Genomic DNA, 22,931 nt, shown 5'->3' with positions numbered 1-22,931 from the left:
TCTCACGATTTGTGAGTTCGAGCCCTGCATTGGGCTCTCTGCTGTCAGCATGGAGCCCACTTAGGATCCTCTGTCCCCCTCTCTCTGTCCCTCCTCCACTCATGCTCTCTCTCTCTCTCAAAAATAAACATTAAAAAACAAAAAAAGATAATGCCAGAAAGTGATATAATAAAATCTTATTTAAAAAAAGGCTGAATATGAAAATGCATTGATTTTGGAAGAACTGGAAAAATTTTCAGGCTAGGTGACCTCGGCCAAATCATTTAATTCTCCTCACCCATTCCTTGTCTATGAAACCGACTTGACCACTTTGCAGGGGTGCTGTAAGAACTGGGTAAGATGATTTACATGGAAGAGCTTTTTTTTTTTTTTTTTTCCCAACGTTTTTATTTATTTTTGGGACAGAGAGAGACAGAGCATGAACGGGGGAGGGGCAGAGAGAGAGGGAGACACAGAATCGGAAACAGGCTCCAGGCTCTGAGCCATCAGCCCAGAGCCTGACGCAGGGCTTGAACTCACGGACCGCGAGATCGTGACCTGGCTGAAGTCGGACGCTTAACCGACTACGCCACCCAGGCGCCCCGGAAGAGCTTTTATATAATCATCTTGGGTAATCTAAGTGGCCATTTCCTTGACTCTCACAAAGCAGGCATCCAAGTGTTTCTGGACTGAACAGGGAGAAAAGAAATGAAAATGATAAGAGAAAAAAGTATGGTATGGACCAATCAGGTGTAGTCAGTTGCAGCCTGACTCCAGTCACAAGGCTAAGGTGGGAAAGCAGGCAGCCATTCATGTCAGGTGTGGCAAGAAGGCCGGAGTGATGTGGGTTTTAAGAGCTGCGACCATCAGACCACCTCCAGCTCAAAAACTGTTGTCCTGTATTGTCGGGAATTCAGCTCGGTGCCCTGTATCTCTGTCCACATGCATTTGCTTCATTTCCTTTCCCAGGATGAGCAGGGTCCATGTCATGTAACAAGTATCTTCCATAGACACAGCAACCTCGATGTACTTACTATATGGTAGCAGCAGCCCCTGGATCATTTGAAACTGATGGTGGCCTCCTAATGTTACTGGTCGATACAAAGAGCCATTTCTGGAGAAATGCAGTCTGGTCTGTTTGAGGAACCCAGGCATGTGGTTGCAGACTACTAAATCAGGGTGGGACTCAGCAACCCCCAAAGGTGGCAGAGCTGAAATGTGAAACGCCTTTCCAAGACCTTAGCGTTTCCTCCTTCATTATAAGCCACACAATCAGGCTTCTGATAGATAATTTTTGGTTTGAGGGGAATAGCAGTGTGTCAGATGGGCCTGGAGTGCACTCCTAGATGGGCTTACTGGTATGACCTTGGGCAAATTATTTATCCGGAGTCTTCATTTCTTCTTGGGTGAGATAATGATCGGTATGTGAAAAAGCCCAGCACGAAGCCCAAAAACACAAGTACCCTGGTTCCACCCTGAACCCCAGTGAGTAGCTTGAGAGAAATAACACCAGCAATCAGGTAACAATGAGACATATACAGCTTTATTTAATAATCTGTAAAAAGTTGTACTCTGGCAGAGTGACGCATTCCCTATCTCAGCAGAAAGCGAACAGTGTGTCTGAAAAGCCCCTTCCTAAGATTCGGAACTGTCTAACCCTGAGCTTACATCTGATGCCATCACGAGCCGGGGCCCTGCTGTGCGGCAGCTGGTTTCATACTCTTCCCAGTGATACTCTGGCTGGCTGTGACCCCTCACACAGCATTCCACTAAACACAACTGTACCTGCATAGTCTGTCCTTATAGACTAGCCCCTTCCCTCTCTTTTTAAAGAACTGTCAAAAATCTTTCTGAGAAATGGGTTCTGTACCAATTTCACTTAGCATCCACTAAGTCAGCTGAAGTCAAGGCTATGCCTATTATACATGATATTCCGTTGATGTCTGTGCCTTTTTCCCCCAGCTGTTTCCTCACCATCTATGTAATTTTCAGGCCATACCTCTCCTTTCTCTGAGGATTGAGGGGTGGAGAAACACTCTTCATCAGACTCAGGAGGCACTTCTTGTGGATATCTGGTAAGTGGTATCAGACACTGCAGCAACAGCAGTTTTGCTCTGGCAGAGCGGAGGCCTGATATTTTGTTTTCCACCTTCCTGTGCTAAGAGAGTCCAGTAATTAAGCCACGCTCACTTCTTAGGAAAACTCCATATTGCATCAGAACCTCATCATTCCTGGGCTTCTAAAAGAATATTATCCCTCCCCTTTATTTACAGAATAACATATGTGAATGCATTTGGACAGAACAAGGTAGCTGGCCACCCTGCCTGCCTCTCTTATGTAACAGGCTCCCTTCTATTGGTCACAATCAATAGTAATCATGATCTTCCACATTCCTCCGAGCTGCTGAAGTCACTTTGCAAATCTTGTTGACTAATTTGGAACCAAAAGAGAATGCAGGGGTCTACCCAGCCTAGAAACCTGTTCTGTAGATTTCCCTTAAAAACACCATTGAAAATGAAACGGAAAAAAAAAAAGTCCCCCTTTTTTTTGTTGTTTTGCAGAAGCTCTACAAGAAAGCATATCTAAAATCACAGAACTATGCACACACAAACACAGACACGCGTGCTCACACACATACACCAGGATCAAAGAATCTTGTCAGATACGTAGTTGGGAAAGCACGAAGAAAAGCTGGCAAGGGAAGATATGGAAATTTGATCAGCTAAAGATGCTGGAATGTTATAGTAATGGCAAGGAAGTGGTTCTTGGTACATACAAAAAGGAGGGTGGGCAAGCAGAGAGAATGATAAATCCAGGATACCAGAGAGTGTCAGTGGCCATGCAGGAGTTAAAGATAGATGCCAGTTTGCTGGATGAAATGTTATATTATGGAGTGGTCGTTTGAAGGAGGATGGACTTGCATGGTCCAGGGGAGGATCATCTGCTTAACAGGACACCTCCATGGTCTGGTGTCTGTCCACAACATCAGGGGACTCAGAGGATTCTTGAGTTCCATCTGATTGATTGCTGGTGACAGATCGGCTGAAGGCACTTTCTCCAGAGCCGATGCTACTTGAAGTTGAGTGGGTTCGTGATCGGGCGAGCCGGGTCATGCTGGCAGATGGTACTGCAAGAAAGAACCAAGAGGACTAGAAGATGGAGCCCTGGCTAAGCTTAGCTAATCCAGAAATTTCACCAAAGGCTTTGCTTTATGTTTAGCTTTCCCAACCCATTTAAGGGGAGACCCAGGACAAGATACAGCCATCTCCATTTTGCATTGTTTGCTTAGGTGAGTGGCTATATGCAAGGTTCATTTAATCCTCTGGATCTGATTGGTATCTCAGCTAACTCTAGTCTATAGGAGAATAAGGGGAAACCTAAGTCCAGAGTACAGCCTCTTAGCTATGCCCACGCCATTCATACAGTGATTAGGAAGGAGGCTTTGGGAACCCAAATGGGTAACCAAAACCTGCAGTGCATGCAAGACTAAACCAAAAGAAAGATGAACCACACAAGTATGAAGGTGTTTCACAAACACAGTGCAAGCCCGATACAACAAGACTACCATCCGTGTCCACAGGCTATCCTTGCTACCTGGGGAGGAGACATCCAGGAAGGCGTGGGTGTAGGGGAGGACAGGTGGGCTGGCGCTGACCTCTATGCAGACAGCAAGGTACATGCTGCCTGCAAGGGAAGGACTCTAGGAGTGGGTGTTTCACTCAGACTACTGTTCTACCACTGCTTTGACCCTATGGTCCCTCCAGCTTGGCCAGGACACGGCCTTACCTGGCATAACTTCCCTGCCTATCTTCCCGAGGCACTGGCTACTCCCTTAGCTGTCATTTCAATGCTGGGGTCAAAAGATGCCATCACCTGTCAAGTTTTCCAGGCATAGGCTCTGATATTCCTATTTAGAATCAAGGCTACCCTTTAATTCCTGTGTCTGGGGTTCATGCAAGGATCAGTAGGTGGTGGTGGAAGAGGGGCCCTGCCTATAAAGTTTTGGGTACTGCTGTGACCCTGGATCTGGATGATAAGAGAAAGCTTGGCTATTACAACCCGCTCCTTTCTTCCTGGGGAACCAGGGCTGGACCTGCAGGCTAACCCTCTTAGGGAACAACGAGCCACGTTCTATCGGGCTCTCACTGCACAGGAAAACCGCGGACATGCTGCAGGCAGCCGTACAGCCAGGAGAGCATGGCTGGGAGGCAGGGGCGGGGCCAGCACAGAGGAAGGTACCTGACTCGGTGCTCAGGTGACTGAGCTGCACATACGGGACTGGAAGCAGGATGGACACAGGAAAAGGCAGGTTAGTGATCCAAGAGTGCCAAGTGGCAACCTCGGCTGCCTAGTAAACACTGACAGAATACTTTAAGGGACAAAGTTTTATTTTAAGCTCCCAGAGAAGAGGTGAGGCTGACTGATATTTTATTACCATCTAGGATGCTTCTCTCAACTAGCCAAGGGCAACTGTTTTCCCCATACACTACCAACAGCCATCTGTTTAGGATCAGAAATGGGCTGGAAGATCAGCTGTTTCCTAGGAAAGGGATGAAAACCGGGTAGGGAAGGGACTTCTCCTCCCAGTGAGCCAGAGAGATGTGGGTGTGGGCTCGGTTGGTAGTGGCTCACAGACGGGGATGACACAGCCACTCTAGACGAGACATACACAGTCTGCCTGCCAGGCACAGGGCTGTACCCAGGGGTCAGCTGCTGCCCAGGCAGCGGTCCAATGGCCATTTACCACACTTATACCAAAGACAGGAAAAAAATCACCCTACTGGGTAAAGAGCTCTGTACCTGGGTTGAAGAGAGTTTTTCTTCTTAAAAATTCCAAGAAAGGAGCAAGTGTGAATAGTCTGTGACAAATGAGAAAGCTGAGGGGTCTCACAATACAAGAGACCAGGACAGTGGCACACAATATGGACACATCCTTGGACTCACTCTAAACTACTCTGCAAGTTCATTTCCTATTTAGTGGGGCGGATGTAACTGAGGAGATTACCCTTTTCTTCTGAAGTCTCCATTGTGTTTTTCTAGGCCAGGCATCATTACCAGCTGAGTTCAAATGCAAATTTCAGATTCACAAGTTTAGGAAAGCCTAAGTCTCAGTGGTTGAAAAGATGGACTCTGGAGTCAGACTGCTAGGGTCTGAATCATAGTTCTGCAGGTGAACTGTTATCCTAGGAAATGTGTTTATTAGTCTCTTTAAGCCTCAGTTTCTTCTTCTATAAAATGGGACTAATAACAGAACTTACCTCTTAAGGTTATAAACACAGAACGCCTGGCACAAGGCAAGTGTTTAGTAAGTGTTAGCTCACCTTATATATATACATACAGAAGAATATTCCATCAATATTTTGTTTTTTACTTGACTTTAGGCTGGCTACCACAGAGATAAGTTATGCCCTGAGAATTGTGGGCTCCCCAGATGTCAAAATGACCCCATTATCATTAAATTTTTGCTAGAAAGAAAGTTTTGTACTACTCACTGTAGCCCATTCCCTGCAAAAAGTACTTGAAGGCCTCGGTGAGCTTTCCAGGCTAGGGGAACAAATAAGAAGGTATTAATCTTTGCACAGACAGAGAAGTAGAATCAAATGAGTGCTTTGTAAAAAAACAATCTCCTTACCTGAACTACTTGGGGTAGCCCACCACAGTCTGCCATCTAAAAAAGGAGAAAAACGTATGTACTTAAACTTAGAGGATGTGCTGAGAATCCATGAGTCTTTTCAAATAGGACAGGATTAACTTAATGTTTAACTAAAGTGTATGTTTCCTCAATGCACTCTTATACAAAGACATATCCTAACAATAACCTTGTATATAAATCTGAAAAGATTATTAACTACTTATTAGTTAGTAAGATGTACAGCCTGATTTTCAGGCCCAGGGTGAGAATTTTCCATTAAGGGTGACAGTGAAGTTACCACTACTTCACTGGTTTTGCCACTACCTTGAAGAATGCTACTCTCAGAGTCCTCAAACAGTGTGACCCTAACTTCTCAGGGTACCATGCTTTGTAAGTTCCCTCTCATCCTAATATCATCTTCATTCTTCAACTAAGTGGATGTCTCCAATCAGATGGTGATGTTGAATTTGGCCAACTCACTTTCCTCTCAAAGCTGGATTTGGTGAGGCTCTCACTTTGTAAATATTTACAGCTGGTTATTCTCACCTGTGCAAGGATTTCTAGAGTAGAGTTTTGTTAGCAAGCATTGGAATTACCTGGAAGACTCGTTAAAACTCAGATTTTTGGGTTTCTGCCCTAGAGATTCTGATTTAATAGGTCTGGGGTGGGGCTCAAGAACCTGCATTTCCAATAAGCTCCCAGGTGAAGCAGATTCTGCCAATCTGCAGAAAACATGCCTTGTTTCTAAGGCATGACAGCCAACCACGGGCCTACCCTCTTCCTTCCAGCTGTTATGCATTCTGTACTCAGTATCCTGTACAGGCTGGCTGGAACTTTTCAAGAAAAAGATATAAACCATCGTTTCTATTCACTAGCATGAAAACGTTGAGGTGGGGGACTGTTATTTAGCAGATGGGAATGCTACAGAAGGCACAGGAATTTGAGGTTAACAAGAGGCAGTGCCCTCAAATTCTAATAATAATATTAGGAACAAACATTTACCCTGATTTAAGTATAAAACACACCTAACTGGCACAGGCTATATTTTCATGAAGTTTAAGAGTCAAAACCTGACATAAAACAGTTGACACACGTAGAGAGAAAATATTAAGAGCAACTATTTCCAAGCTTGATGCCTATTAAATAGTTGGAGTGGTGGGCATTTTTGCCCAGAAATAACCACATCCATGGATACTATGGAGTTCAGTTTTATGCTTTCAGAATACTGATTCAAACCTGCAGGAAAAACTATTTGAAACCATATGCTTTAAAAAACAAAACAAATAAAAAGACTTCCTATTTTGGACCAGTTCATCAACCACTTGGACCTCAGAACATTCTGCATTCTGTTGCCTCAGAGCATTAACCCCATGTTCTATTTCCAGGAACTATGGCCTACTTCTGGTGAAAGGACTTCCCTTTCAAGCCACTTCAAAGAGAAAGGGAAGAAATCAGAGGTCTTTCAGGCTGAAAAAGTAGCAGTAAGCAACATAAGATCAGCACTTCAATACAGTAATCCATATTCAAATCAGTGTGTCAGGCTGAACATTTTACTACAGGCTGTAGAAAAAGCGAGGCTGACACTCTTGCCTGGGGTACAATGAATAGGGGAAGAAACTTGATAGTGATTTCAGAAATTTAATATAAGAGCTGCTCTCTATCTGCTCTAAGAGAAAGAAAATGCACCCACCCCCTTCATTAGAACATTATTGGAAGCTTCCTTACCAATACAATAGGACTTAGCATGTAAATAATTCCCTCCATCTTAATTCTCACAACATTAAATAATGCTTATGAAGTTTTTAATGACATGGGAAAATGCTCATATCAAAAGTTGAGGAAAACAGACCCAGGGCTGTAAATATTCGATGACCTTAATGATGTAAAAAGTGTATAGGAATGGGGCATCTGGGTAGTTCAGTTGGTTAAGCATCTGACTCTTGGTTTCGGCTCAGGTCATGATCTCATGGTTTGTGAGTTCCAAGCCCAGTGTCGGGATCCACACTGACAGCACGGAGCTTGCTTAGGATTCATCTCTCCCTGCTCTCTGCCCCTCCTTTGCTCGCTTTCTCTCTGTCTCTCTCTCTCTCTCAAAATAAATAAATAAATTTAAAAAATAAAGCCACTGAAAGTGTATAGGAAAAAGACACCAATATTTTTACCAGAGGAGAACTTTGGGTGGTAGGATTATGGGTAATTTTTATTTATTTTGTTCTTTACTTTTCTCTTTTTTCCAATTATGTACAAGGAGAATATATTCAGGAAAAAGAAATTAAAAAAAAAAAGAATCAGACCATCAGAGAGAGAAATTTTCTTTCTTTCTGGGCAACTATTCCAGAAATACAGTAATTTGAACCTTGTATAATTAACTTACAAATTGGCTGGCAATGAGAAAAGAAAACACCTTACCTTTAGCAAAGTTGTATTTATAGGATTCAGGCGAGAATTGCATTCAACCTTAAAAAAAAAGAGAGAGAACAATTTTATGAACTATTAGAAAAATAGGAAATAGCTTGGCACGAGAATGATCTTCCAAGATCAAAAGCTCATTTTGGAGATGGCTCAATCAGCCAAAGAAATGTCCAAAATACAAAGTAAGAGATATGTGATGCATTTTACATCTGATTATTTCTGAGTAAATCTAAAAAGTCTGGCTAATTTCATTTTCTGAATCTGTTGAGAGTATGTAAAGAACTAAATGTTCAATCTAATTTCTCCTACTGGCTACATAACTTGGGGGTTAGTTACCTATTTTAAAATGTGAATTGGACCATGGCCCTCACCAGCTGGGGTCCTGATGGCTTCCCAGCACAAATGGCCCTGACTAAGCCCTTTGCACCCGCTCAACCCCACCCCACAGTTTACCCCTTTCCTGTGTCCTGGGTTTGCCATTCCTCACGCCCTCTTTCCTGAGTCACAAGGTCTTTCACTGCCCCACCTAAATACTGACCACTCTATGTTCTCTTCTCTCACAGCAGTCATCATAATAAAGAATTACAACCTATCTATTTACATGTTTGGTATCTTATACTCTTAGATCCATGGAAGCAGGGACCTCAAAGAAAATGTTTTAGGGACATAATCTGCAGGTTCAGCAATGTTTTATGGCTAATTTGATCAACTAAATCTCTCCTTTTTTCTTACACATGCTTGCCAAGCACACACATAAAAACACTGCTAAGAGCCTGGAATCTAGTGGGGGTGAAAATACATAATACAAGGCTGAAGGACATCACTTCAAAATTTCACAACTGAGCTGAGCGAGTAGAGAAGGATAAGTAGGATTTCAAGAGATAGAGTGAGAAGGGGTAGGTGTTTGAAGGCTTCCAGAGTCAAGGGAAAAGCATAAGCAAAGGACCAGGTGATGTGAAGTGGATGTGCAGAGCACGTGTGGGTTGCAGAGTAAGTGTGGTGTGAAGACGCACTGCGAAGCGAAGCAAGTCTGGGAGGCAGACTGGAGCTGACCATAGAAGGCAAGAGGCCACAGAAGGTTTCTGAGGTAAAAGGATTTGAGTTGTTTTAGGAAAGTAACCAGCAGTGGCCTGTATGACAGACTACAGAGGCAGCAAGCCAGTTAGGGAGTTATTCAAATTACCTAGGCAAGAATCAGTAATCCGGCTGAACTCTGGGGATTGCTGATGGGCAGGTATACAAAACTCTTCTACAATCAGGGGATGATTTAAAAGCCAGGATCACCAAACCAAAGTTTTGCTCTATACAAATGACAATGCAGGCAGTAATAAGCAAATGTACCAGTTTAGTACAGAATTATCCATTAACTCTGAAGGGGAGAACTTAAAAACTGGATCCCTAACTGCCAAGTATAGGTGAGAACATAGTAGATATGCAATAAATATTTTCTGGAAGAATGAGCTCCCATATCTGGATTTAATATAATAAATATGCTTTCCTTGGTTCACCACTTTGTAATTTCTACCAACTCTATAAGAATTCTCCATAGCTGGTGAGCCGAGCCAAGCACAATGGTTGGTTTTTTGACATGTCTACACTCTCTCCAGCTCCCCAAATGCAAAGACTCCATCTTACTCATTTTTGTATTCTCCACTGTATCGAGCAAATAGGGAGGAAGCTCAAAAAATGAGGCTGAATGAGTAAGTGAGCAAGAACAGTTAGCAAAAGGTACCAAAACTTGAGGAGTTCCTTCCTGCTCTTCCCTGCATGGATAGCCTTCTAACCCCTACCAATCTATGGGATAAAATGCTAGCTCTTACAAGGGAGCTACGTTTGAATCTGTCTAGAAGAAAGGCTAAATCTGTCTAGAAGAGCATCTACTTTGTGGTACACACAGGCTCCTGAAATTCTTATCTATAAACACTGAAGGCGTGGAAATCATGACACAAGACCTTAGCTGTACTGACCAATCTATATAGTCATGTAAAATTACTGGAAATGTTGCTTTAAGTCCATGCAAGTTAAAAAAAAAATTCAGTATTAGAAAATTCTGATAAGGGTATCTTCTAAAAACAACACTCTTTTCTTGTTTTAGGTTATATGTTTATGAAGAAAAAAAATTTTTAAAAGTAATCTCTACACCCAGCGTGGGGCTCAAACTCACAACCCCAAGATCAAGAGTAGCATGCTCCACCAACTGAGCCAGCCAGGCCCCCTGAATAGATGTTTTTGATAGGTATTTTTGTAGCATGTATCTCCACCTTTTAGTTAGAAAACAATGACCTTTATCAAACTGCTTCATGAAAAACTGGGATCATCACTATAACTTTGTAACACTGGGGGAATTATTTATTTTATTTATTTATTTATTTATTTATTTATTTATTTGGACGTGAGCACATTTACTTCTGTGCTCAAGCCGTGCCATGTATTTTATTTATTTATTTGGACATGAGCACATTTACTTCTGTGCTCAAGCCGTGCCATGTATTTTATACCAGACACAGAATGTTTTACAGGATAATTCAGGGAGGTATGAATATATCATCATATCTACTTCACCCCAGCCCCATAAACCTTGTCTATATCTACACCTCTGATTAGTTACTAGACTCCCTTTCCAAAAAGCCTTACTCCCTCATGTTTTTCTCTAAACAGGGCAGAAGTGAAGACTGTCAAAGAATACCCGGTAATCTCACACAGATACCTAAGTTACGTACACTGTAGGAAAAACAAGTGCAGACATAAAAAATGTCAACTTCATTTGTAATAAAAAAAAAATACATATTAAAACAGTGGGACACCATTTTTAACCTATCAAATTATTAATAAAATTTAAAAATCTAATGCTGGACAGGATGCTGTGAAACAGGCACTCTCATACATTGCTGATACCAACACACTGCTATCTATATCCCTTCTGAAAGCAATTTGGCAAATGTTATAAAATTTTTTGCAAAGGTTTATGATTTTTGACACATTAATTCCACTTCTAGAAATCTATCCCAGGGAAATGATCAAAAATTCATTATAGATGTTCAACAGCAACATTATTAATGGTGCAAAATCTGATATAATCAACTGGAGAATGAGGTTAAGTAAACAAAGGTACATTTACAAGACTAAATATTATACAGATGTATGTACTGACTTTATAATATGGAAAAAGGCTACTAAAAATACTATCAGTAATCAGGTCCCCAAACCTTATATGTTTAGTATCACCCAGTGTATGTTAGAGGAAAAGATAATAGTTTACCTTTGGGTAACGGGATTGTGATTTTTCCTCCTGTCCTTCTACTTTTTAATTTTTTCATTTTGTCTACAATGAGCATATATTATTTTTACCAATGTGTTATGTACTTGAGGAGGAGGCAGAGGAAAGCATAAAGTCTCTCAGCAGCCTTCCAGCCTGCTGATACAGTTCCAGGTGTATGGTGGCTGCAGAAGGCCGAGGCTGTCAGAAATCTGACAATAAGCAAATGGTGTTTAGTTATACTACTTGCCACGAAGTGAATGGCAGCACATAAAGCAATCAAAGGTAATAATGATCCTGTCTGATGAAATCTAGTGATTGATGAGGAATTCATTTTCCAAACTGGATAACACGAGCAAACCCTGACACATATAACCAGAAATGAAAGAAAAAACAAACAAACAAACAAACAAAAAAACACTAGTATTTACCAACGGTTTCTAGTGTGCCAACAGTGTGCTGTATATACATTTTACTGCATTTTTTGAAAAACATTTATTTGAGAGAGAATGGGCACGTGTGAGCATGGGAGGGGCAGAGAGAGGGATAAAGAGAACCCCAAGCAGGCTCTGCACTGTTAGCAGAGTCCAACACAGGGCTTGATCCCATGAACTGTGAGTTCATGACCTGAGCTGAAATCAAAAGCTGGACGCTTAACCAACTGAGCCACCCAGGTGCCCCCATTTCATTGCGTTTTAATTTCACTTGTCTTCACAACATCAGGACATACTTACCACAGCCTCGACTGCAGGTGAACTGTCCCCTACCACCAATAGAGTAGAACACCTGAGGAAAGGCAAAGTAAGTGGTGACATTCTGCAAACAGCACTTATATGCTACTGAATACTAAATTAGTCTATGAAAGGCAAAAATATTTAGCAACTCACTAGGGAAACTGAGGTACTTACTTTAATGTCTTCGATTTATTATCATTTTGGCCCAGCAAAGGTCTTTCAATCTCCAGGTCTCTGCGTCTAGAAAAAAAGAAGGAAGCAATACACTTTTCAGGTAAAATCATGGCAATTCAGATTATTTCCTGGTTGTGAAAACCAAAATGTTTTGGAAGGAATATGAAACTCTCTTTCCTTCACACCTGATGAGGGAAAGGGCCCTGTGCACTTTGTTCACAAGCAGCCCTCTCAGTAGCATCGTGAGTGGTACAGAGCAGGAACAAGGTTCCTGGCTCAACCCTGATGGACACAGTGGGATGCTAAAAGTTTAGAGGCAACTTCAAAACTCAATGACAATGCTACTGAAATCCTCAAGTTCTAGTGTTTAATTTTCCAACTAGTTTATAGGAATAAATTCCTTAAGAAAAGGGGAACTTTTGAGGGAAAACCTGTAACTAACATAGTTTTACATGGTACTTAATAAACCTTTCTGATTTCAACTAAAAATAAGGAGGCTCTGTTATACAGAGGAAGGAGCTAGAGAGACCAAGTTCAAAATCTCTGGGTGAGTTTGGGTAAGTTACAGCTGACCCATTTTCTCAATCTTCTCCCATGTACCCAGAAAGCTAGCAGGAGCTAATATTTTTACCCTGGAAAAGCTGGTCCCAAGATAAGAATCAGGCTCTCTCAATGACTGGGGGAGACACGAAAGTAGGTTTTAGAATACCAAACAAAAGAGAATTTACTAGTGTCCATGCGCAACTTCTGCCTGATGACAAGATGTCAGCAAAGAGAAACGGAATCAAGGCCCAAGACTTCTATTCTTTCCTTCTTCTATATGTGTTTTTCTGTCTCGCCTCACACTACCTGTATGTTTTTGTGTGTATGTAACTTAGGTACTTTTTTGTCTTAAAACATCCTAAAACTACAACTGGTACTTGAATTTGCCCAAAACAGCCTTCAGTTCATGCATTCTTTTCCCCCCTCCCCCCAAGTAATCTCTACGTCCAACACGGGGCTCGAAGTTACAACCCCAAAATCAAGAGTCGCACATTCTACAAACTGAGACAGCCCCCATTCATTCTCCTTGAAAGCTGTTTTCCTATCTGTCTGAAAGCCCCTCTTTTTCTGTGGTACAACATCATGAAAGCAATCTCATTACACAACACTGGAAAAAGTAGTTTATTTCCCCTTCTACTCTCCTTCAAATGTCCATTATCTTTTTAGAACTAGTTTATACTTAAGTGGAGGAATAGAAAACAACTGTACCCATTATAAGAACCCAGGAAGAGCTGTAGGTTTTCTTGGTTGATATCTTGGGCAATATGCAGTCGGTAAGTTTGAATCAGGTCCAGGTTGGCCTGCAACTCTTCCTAGAACAAGTGAAAAGAGACACAGGTAAACTTCTGAGCTACAGCACAAGTGTATGTTGTTTGGTTTGCATTCTCAATGCCCAAAGCCAAATCTCTCTGCTCATGATGGCAAGTGGGGCACAGGGTATGACTCTTAATCTTGGGGTTGTGAGTTCAAGCCCCATGTTGGGTGTAGAGATTACTTTAAAAAAACAAAAATAAATAGAACATAAGACTTCTCTTAATAGACATAAATCTTTATAATTAACTTATCTGTACTGATATAATACAAATATAATCACTGTTACATATATATATATATATATATACATATATATACTATCACTTAGTAATATCTATAGATTACATTCCATTTATATTTTTCAAGTTAATTTATCATTTATTTAATCTTATTACCAATACTATTAATGGTATAAAATACAAGAGAAACAAATAGTTCATGCAGTGTAGTGAGTCTCCCTCCCAACCAACCATTGTCCAACGGTCTCTCTCTTGCTGGCTTTCTAGAGGTCATTAGAACAGCTGCCAGGTTCTTGTGTACACAAGCATATATGTACATATGTGTACACCTGTACACAAGCACACACACATCCAGTAATCGGTTTTAAGCAGAAGAGAAAATGTTTGCTTTGGTGGGAAGAAATGTATCAGGGATAGTGAGGAAGCCAGTTAATCCAGGGCAGTGTGTGTAAAGGTCACCATGAAATCTTGTAGAGAAATATAGATAAGGAAAATATTTGTTTGCATTCTTACTACTGTATGCATGAAGTGAGCCAAGAATACAATTGGAAACTGACCAAATGGATCAGAGTCCACCTGAAACTGAAGGGCACTAGAATCACTCTGAGAAAAGTGGTAAATGCTAAAGAAATTATAATAAAAGTAAATAACGAATGAAGCACATAGTAATTGGAGATGAAATGATCTAACCAGCTCTCCCTTAAGAGTTTAGAGAGGAACCTGAATAGCAAAATTTGAGATAAAAGAGGGAAGAAGTGATAATGGTATAAAAGGGGTAAAACTGGCTTAAGTGCTAACGGACTTCTTAGGTAAAGCTGTTATATAAAAATTGCCCCCCCCTTTTTTTTTTTATAAAAAACACAAATCGTGGTCTGCTAGACATACCTTGCTTCTCCCCTTAAAGGATGGTAGAGATCACTCCTTACCATATGTATGTATCATATATGTAGCTGTCTCGTTTATTTATACTACCTGTTTCTTTACAACCTTAATACAAATGGCCACTCTTGCCCGTGACTCTGGGGATCATGACCTGAGCCAAAATCAAGAGTTGGACACTCAACCAACTGAACCACCCAGGCACCCCACAAATGACCACTCTTTTTAATTTTTGCAAATTTGATAGATAAAAAGAAGATATTGCTGTGGTTTTTTCTTATTGGTGAAGGTAAGATTATTCATGTTTCTAAACCTTATTTGTTCCTATTTCAAAACAATAGAAGCAACATAAGCATTTGCTTGCTTAAATTTTATTTACAATTTTTTTTAAAGTTTATTTATTTTAGCAATATCTATGTCCAGTGTGGAGCTCAAACCCACAACCCCAAGATCAAGAGTCGCACGCTCAGCTGACTGAGCCAGGTGCCCCAAGACTTTATCATTTAAGAGCAGTTTTAGGTTCACAGCAAAATTCAAAGGAAGGCTTCTTTGTTTTGAGCAAACTACTCCTCATTCCTGGAATGATCTTCTCCCCCAGCCCAAATCTAAAATGTTGGATTTTATTTGTCCTTCAAGGCCCAGCTGGGATACCTCTGCTACCTTGAAGCCTTCCCTGATCTTCAAATCAGAAGTAAATCTTTCCTGCCTTTGAATTTCTCTAGGCCCCTCACAGTACCTCTCCTAGGGCACTGTGGCAGAGTAGAAAGAGGAAAGCTTCAGAGTTAGCACAAATCTGGCTTCAAATCTCCTCCCTCGATATGCTATTAGCTGGAAACCAATTCATACTTCATCTGTAAAGTGGGAATAATACAATTCCCATTATGAGATCATTAGATTGAATTAATATACATAGAACATCTGTAGATATTCAATGAAAGGTGGTTCTTACTACTTATCCCTTTTTACCTATGCTACAATAGCATTTCTGTATATCCTATCTCCCTACAGAGTGAACTAGAGAACAAGGGCCATATCTTACATACTTTTGTCTCTTCCACACACTTAGCATGGAATTCTGTAAACTTTGTAAACTCTTTTTTAAGGTACAGTCAAAACCAAGCATCCTATGGGGGAGCTGGGTGACAGTTGGTTAAGGGTCCGACTTCGGCTCAGGTCATGATCTTGTGGTTCTGAGTTGGAGCCCCGTGTCGGACTCTGTGCTGACAGCCCAGAGCCTGGAACCTGTGTCGGATTCTGTGTCTTCCTCTCTCTGCCCCTCCCAACTTGTGCTCTGTCTCTGTCTCTCAAAAATAAATAAATGTTTAAAAAAAACCCAAGCATACTATGTCTACCCACCATGTGTGAAAAGATCATAGTCTTTGAGACTTCCAATTAAAGATGTTGGACTAAAATACTGCTTTACTCTTTCCAGAAAAGTCCTAAAATTAACAGCAAAAATTTTTCTTTGTAGTCATAAACTCATAAGGACAAAGGCAACAGGAAAAGTAACAACAGCAATAACATTCTGAAAGTGGGAAAGCAGAAGGAAGACTATAATCGTTCATTTAGCAGACTCAGTAAGGTTGCTAGGCTGGCAGCAGGGAGAGTGAAAGAAGTCAGCGAACGTGTACCAAGGAGCCTAAAAAGGCTCAAGGACTGTTGGCACCAGTTCTCTCTGCAAGCAGAGGGTAAAGATGGAGCTACCAAAATAAGATTAGCTCCAAGTTCTGTTAAATAAAAATGTAACATCAGGAGGACATAATAATCAAAACACACAAAGCAAAAACAAACAGAATTGAAGGGGGAAATAGAAAATTCAACAATAATAGCTGGTAACTTTAATATCTCACTTTCATTCATGGATGAATAATGAGGTAGAAGATCACAAGGAAACAGAAAACTTGAACAATACTGTAAACCACCAGACCTGACAGACACCCAGAGTACACTCTACTTAATAGAAGCAGAATGAATACACATTCTTCTCATGTGTACATGAAATAGACCACATGTAGAGACCATATGCTAGGACATAATAAATCTCAATAAATTAAAAAATAAATGAAATATTAAATATATCCTCTGATCACAATGGAATAAAGTTAGAAATCAGTAATAGGGAAATCTGGGAAATTAAACAAAATACTCCTAAAAAACTAATGGATCAAAGAAATCACAAGGAAATTAGAAAATACTTGTTTTGTTTTGAATTAAAAACATTTTTTAAATAATTTATTTATTTTTTAATTTACATCCAAGTTAGTTAGCATATGGTACAATAATGATTTCAGGAGTAGTTTCCTTATGCCCCTTACCCATTTAGCCCATCCCCTGCCCCCCACAATCCCTCCAGCAGTCCTGTTTGTTCTCTATATTTAAGAGTCTCTTATGTTTTGTCCCCTCCCTGTTATATTATTTTGTTTCCCTTCCCTTATGTTCATCTGTTTTGAAAAATATTTTTTTAATGTTTATTTATTTTTGAGAGAGTGCACTTGTACACACCCTTGGGGGAGGGGCAGAGAGAGAGGGAGACAGAGGATCCAAAGCGGGCTCTGTGCTGTGGGGCTCGAACTCATGAACTGTGAGATCATGACCTGAGCCAAAGTCAGATGCTTAACCGACTGAGCCACCCAGATGCCACAGAAAATACTTTGAGATAAATGAAACTACCAAAACTTATGGACTGCAGATAAAGTGGTATGGCAAGGGAAACTTATAGCTGTAAATGCCCAGATAAAAAAAAAAAAAGAAAGATCTCAAATCCATAACTAGCATTCCACCTTAAGAAACTACAAAAAGAGGAAACTTAAAGCAAGTAGGAGGGAAATAATAAAGATTAGAGTGGAAATAAATGAAACAGAGAATAAAAAACAGGAGAAAAATCAATAAAACAAACAACTGATTGGCTAGACTACCAAAAAAAAGAGGTAAGATTTGAATTACTTTTAAAAATAGGGAGGAAAGAGGAGACGTTATTTTCAATTTTACAGAAATACAAAGAATTATAAAGGAATATTATGAATAATTTATGCCAACAAATTGGGTAACTGAGATAAAATGGACAAATTCATAGAAAGACACAAAACACCTAAAGCATCTCAAGAGATAGACAAATTTGAATAGACCTTTAGTAAGTAAAGAGATTAAATTAGTAACATAAAAAAACATCCACAAAGAAAAGCTTTGGCCCAGATGGTGTCACTATGAATTCTACCAAAGATTTAAAGAAGAATCAACAGCAATCCCTCCCAAACTCTTACAAAAATTAAAACAGTACTTATCAGATCATTCAAAACCTTATTATCCACCTCGCTCTTCCCTCTGAAAAGAGGACTGGGGTTCCCTCTCCCACCCAATAATTATCCATGACTGTCATTTCCGCTATAGACTTCAGTTTCCTCACCAGTAAAACATGGGGATTGAATAAGATAATGTCTAAAGTTCTTTAAGCATTGATATTCTCTGTTTATTTTGGTTTCTCTTTTCTCTGAAATTTCTATTTTTGTGAAGCCTTTCTCACACCTCATTATGTCTCTGAAGATGTTGGGTGAGGCACGTGATGTTGTCAAACATTAACAGATGGCATGCCGTTACCAGGAACAGGTGGCAGGGGAGGGGATTCTGCCTTCCCTCATCTCTTCAAATGCCAAGAGCCATTTGGCATTGAGTTAATACCTCTCCCCCAAGATTGGTCTTTGCTGGGCCACAAGCATCCCCCTCTGCACTGGACTAGGATCAGGTGAATTCTAAGGCAACCCATCTTTCCTGAGGTAAATAAGGTTTTGCTGGAAGTCAATAAATACGGCTGTCCTAGTTGGACTAGGCACTTACCTGCCCAAAGTGATGAGCCAAAATAATGTCCACAACATTGGTTGTCAAGCCTGAGAGCTAAAAAGATAAAAACGCCGAGTTAAGGGAGTTAAGCATACATAAAAATTTATCAAGCTGTCCACTTACGATTAGTGTACTTTATTGTGTACATGTCATTCTTCAACAAACTAAAGTACAGCTCAGTGTCACACATTTTCATGAGATGAGAGTTTCAAAGACACATGAAAACAAGAAACAATTCAGAAAAAAATGAAGTCTCCCTTCCAGGGAAATAATATCACCTACTTTGAAATAGGTGGCTGGAAGAAATCTTGGCCATTCCTTCTTTGAAAACTTAAGACCTAGAGCTCTTGGCTATTAGCTACTTGATTCCTGCCTGTATTTCCCACATTTACACTAGATTTATGGCCAATAAGGACTGACTTAAAACTACTCCCTTCAAGTCACCCAAGAGACAAAAATGATTTTCTCTCCTCCAGTTTTTGCTCTCTTCATTTTACGGAGTGGGAGGAAACTGCTATGTTTATAAAATGTTCTTGCGTTTGAACATTTTTCCCCTAATTTTTTCCATTTCAAAATGATGCATATCACAGTCTAATAAATGCAGCAATCTGTGCAAATCTGCAGACTGCTAGTCTATTTTCAGAAAAATTTCCAACTCAAATTATGTTGCTGATTCCCTGTAGCCTTCTTCCTTGGTTTTATGCTTAATTCCCACTGCTGACTTGGATCAGAGGTGAAGTGCTGAACTGGGGGTGCAGATGGAGAAGAGGAGATGAGGAGACAGACAAGGATATGGGAAGAGCAGGACCACATAGTCCCAGAAAGAGTAAGGAAGAAAGAAGCCCAGAAATCTTCATAGGGGTTACTAATGATCCAATGGTCATAAATTAAAGATAATTAGAATTAACAACCAATCTCATTACATGTTTAATACTCTAAGATCGTTCTCAAGCTTTTAACAATTTTATTAGGTTATTACACATAATTTATTATACATTACTGAGAATGTTCAGGTCAATCTTAACATACCCATGTAATTAGACAGGAATGAGAACAAATTTTAAATAAGGTTGTAAGAAAGAATTTCCCCTGCATCTGGCAATAGCATCGTTAATACATTTCATCCAAAGTATGCAAATTTCTCTAGAACTTAAAAAGTGGGGAGAAATGGATAAATTTTTTAGAATCTACTCTACTGGCAGGTGGAATATATTTTAATTCTAGTATAGTTAACATGCAGTGTGTTATATTAGTTTCAGGTGTATAATATAATGATTCAACAATTCCATATATTACTCAGTGTTCATCACAGTAAGTGTACTCTTAATCTTATTCACCTATTTCATCCATTCCCCTTCCCACGCCACCCCCACCCCCCACTTCCCTTCTGGTAACCATCTGTTTGTTCTCTGTTAAGAGTCTATTTTTTAGTTTTTTGGTTTGTCTCTCTTTTTTTTCCTTTGTTCATTTGTTTTGTTTCTTAAATTTCAGTAGGTGGAATATTTTAATATTTTAAAGTAATATAAAAGCAACACATGCTTATCATAGAAAATTAGGAAAATATAGAAATAAAAAAGAAAATAAATCATCTGTAATGCTACCAGCCAAAGACACAACTACTAGTAACCAATTATTTTTCCTTTTTTTTTTTTTAATATAGTGGGTAAGTCTCACGTTTCTTTTTCTTTCTTTGTTTTTTTTTTTAATTTTTGAGTGACAGAGAGAGACAGAGCACAATGGGGAGGGGGAGACACAGAGAGAGAGGGAGACACAGAATCTGAAGCAGGCTCCAGGCTCTGAGCTGTCAGCACAGAGTCCGATGCGGGGCTCGAACTCACAAACCGTGAGATTATGACCTGAGACAAAGTTGGATATTCAACCGCCTGAGCCACCCAGGAGCCCCTCTATTTATTTATTTTTAAAGTAATCTCTACACCCAACATGGGTCTCAAACTCACAATCCCAAGATCAGGAGTCAGATCTTCTACTGACAAGCCAGCCAGGTGCCCCAAATTACTTTCCCTCTTTTCGTATGCATATCTACGTAACAAAATTGGGACATATATAGTTTCATCTATTTTTTAAGTATTGAGAATTTTCTCATTTCTTTAAATAACCAAATAAATTTTTGGTTGCAGGATATTCCATTCTATGGTTGTGTCACAATTTTATGGCTCTACAGTATTGGTACTTAGGTTGTTTCCATCTGTTTGCCCTATGCTTTAATGAATATTTTGGCTCTGTGATTTCCTAGCTGTGACCTTAAGCAAATGGCTTAATTTCTCTGTGGGATAAGAATAGGACCACTTCACTGGGCTGTCCTGAAAATGAAAAATTTAAACATAGAGAAAACATTTAAGAATAGTGCCTGCTATGTAGCAAATACTAGACATGTATTAGATTCTTAAGAAATTATTATCCTTCTATTTAAATCTTTGTAGATATCACTACTTATCCTTCAGATAAGTTCCTAGATATTGAATTACTGGATCTCATGGTTGAGTACCAATACAGGTTCTTAATACATGTGACAAGCTGGGGAGTGGTATTTTGGAGCCTATCTCCAGTGGTGGATCAGAATGAACATTTATGGCAAGTTAAAAATACTCAGAAGCAGATATTTATTTAAAAATGAGATTGTTGGGGCGCCTGGATGGCGCAGTCGGTTAAGCGTCCGACTTCAGCCAGGTCACGATCTCGCGGTCCGTGAGTTCGAGCCCCGCGTCGGGCTCTGGGCTGATGGCTCAGAGCCTGGAGCCTGTTTCCGATTCTGTGTCTCCCTCTCTCTCTGCCCCTCCCCCGTTCATGCTCTGCCTCTCTCTGTCCCAAAAATAAATAAACGTTGAAAAAAAAAAATTAAAAAAATAAATAAATAAATAAAATAAAAATGAGATTGTTACATTAGGCATCTTTTAGCAAGTAATGAAAGCTTGGGTTATTTCTTCTCTGGAAAACTTTATAACATCACTGATTTAGTCTAAACCTCATAGTTTTATTTATTTATTATATGTATTTTCAGTGTTTGTTTATTTTGAGAGAGAGAGACAGAGACAGAAAAGCAGGGGAGGAGCAGAGAGAGTGGGGATAGAGAGAAATTCAAGCAGGCTCCATGCTATCAGTGCAGAGCCTGACACAGGGCTTGATCTCACAAATCTTGAGATCATGACCTGATCCAAAATCAAAAGTTGGATGCTTAACTGCCTGAGCCATCCAGGTGCCCCCAAACCTCATAGTTTTAGGTTAAAATAACATACAAATAACATTTGTACTTTGGTAGGGAAAAATGTTTCAAAACTGCTTCCTTTTCTAACCTAAAAACAGCAAATGACCTTTTCAGCATAGGTCATTTCAATGCAAATGTTATTTAATAATATGCTTTTACCCTTATTCCCTCTTTTCACTCTGGTTGTTGCTGGGATTGTTTATATTTGTAAAGTCATTAGCATGTACTCCTGTAGATTCCTATCTCCTTGAACAGATTTTAGATAACACTCTATCTAAATAGCAAATGCCACGTAGATAGCAAGTATCTTCATTTTTTCAGATGGCACACATCTTCAATCCCACCAATCTTTGGGAGCAGTGGCATGGACAAGTTATTTGCGGTTTAGTGAAGAGATTCATTCATTCATTCGTTTCACTCATGAAAACAGTGAACATGAAAACCAAAGATTGGGAGAAGATATTTACATGTATCCATCAAAGGATTCAGACACAAAATGTAGAAAGAACTCTTACAGATCAATAAGAAAAAGACTAGCAACCCGATTAAGGGGGAAAAAAAGGCAAAAGACTTGACCAGTCACTTCCTTAGAGGATACTGAAATGGCCACTAAGTTTTAGGAAAGGTGCTCTGTCTGGCATCATAGGCCCTGAGGGAAATGCAAATTAAAACCCGGCATTATTTCCCCATAAGCATTGCTTAAAATAAGAAAGATGGTATAATTAAAAATTGTTTTTTAATAACTAAACCTATTTTGCTGATGGGTACCATATAGAAACAAGCTAGTATTACAAATAAAACTGCTCATCTTTTACAAAAATTAAAATGACTTTCAAATGTTAGGGAAGAGGTGGAACAACTGGAACTTTCATGTATTGCTGGTGTGTAAACTGGCCAAACACTGTGGAACACTGTCCGTATCTACCAAAGCTAAATATACAGCTGCCTTATGACCCATCAATTCCACTCCTAGAGACCCAGGAGAAATGAATGTGTACGTCTATGGAGAGACAGGTAAAAGAATGTGCACAGGAACTTTACTCATAATAACCAAATAACAAACAACTTATTTTGTGTATTTACACCATAGACTAATAAACAAGAATTAAAAGAACTACCATTACACACAACATGAAAAAGAATCACTATGAATGAAAGAAGCCAGATACAAAAGAATACATATTCTATCATTCCCTTCTAATTATATGAAGTT

General features: G+C 39.8%; 1 protein-coding gene across 1 annotated transcript in view; it reads right to left on the bottom strand.

Moving 5' to 3' along the window:
- Positions 1-1,500: 1,500 nt before the first annotated feature.
- NDRG3 (NDRG family member 3) overlaps positions 1,501-22,931 on the bottom strand; it is a 67,911-nt gene continuing 46,480 nt past the window's right edge. Inside the window, exons 9-16 of the mRNA XM_047068703.1 lie at positions 18,493-18,549; positions 13,439-13,542; positions 12,188-12,253; positions 12,014-12,065; positions 8,021-8,068; positions 5,612-5,647; positions 5,472-5,523; positions 1,501-3,106 (exon numbers count right to left, since the gene is read on the bottom strand). Of these exons, the coding sequence (XP_046924659.1) occupies positions 2,925-3,106; positions 5,472-5,523; positions 5,612-5,647; positions 8,021-8,068; positions 12,014-12,065; positions 12,188-12,253; positions 13,439-13,542; positions 18,493-18,549 (597 nt within the window). The 3' untranslated portion in view covers positions 1,501-2,924. The remainder of the gene's footprint in view (positions 3,107-5,471; positions 5,524-5,611; positions 5,648-8,020; positions 8,069-12,013; positions 12,066-12,187; positions 12,254-13,438; positions 13,543-18,492; positions 18,550-22,931) is intronic.

This window comes from Lynx rufus, unplaced genomic scaffold (assembly GCF_022079265.1).
Source record: "Lynx rufus isolate CCGP_SWC_20201006 ecotype Redwood Valley unplaced genomic scaffold, mLynRuf1.p SCAF_8, whole genome shotgun sequence".
NCBI classification, from domain to species: Eukaryota; Metazoa; Chordata; class Mammalia; order Carnivora; family Felidae; genus Lynx; species Lynx rufus.
Note: the sequence above shows the minus strand (reverse complement) of the source record. Positions and strands in the feature narration are given on the sequence as shown.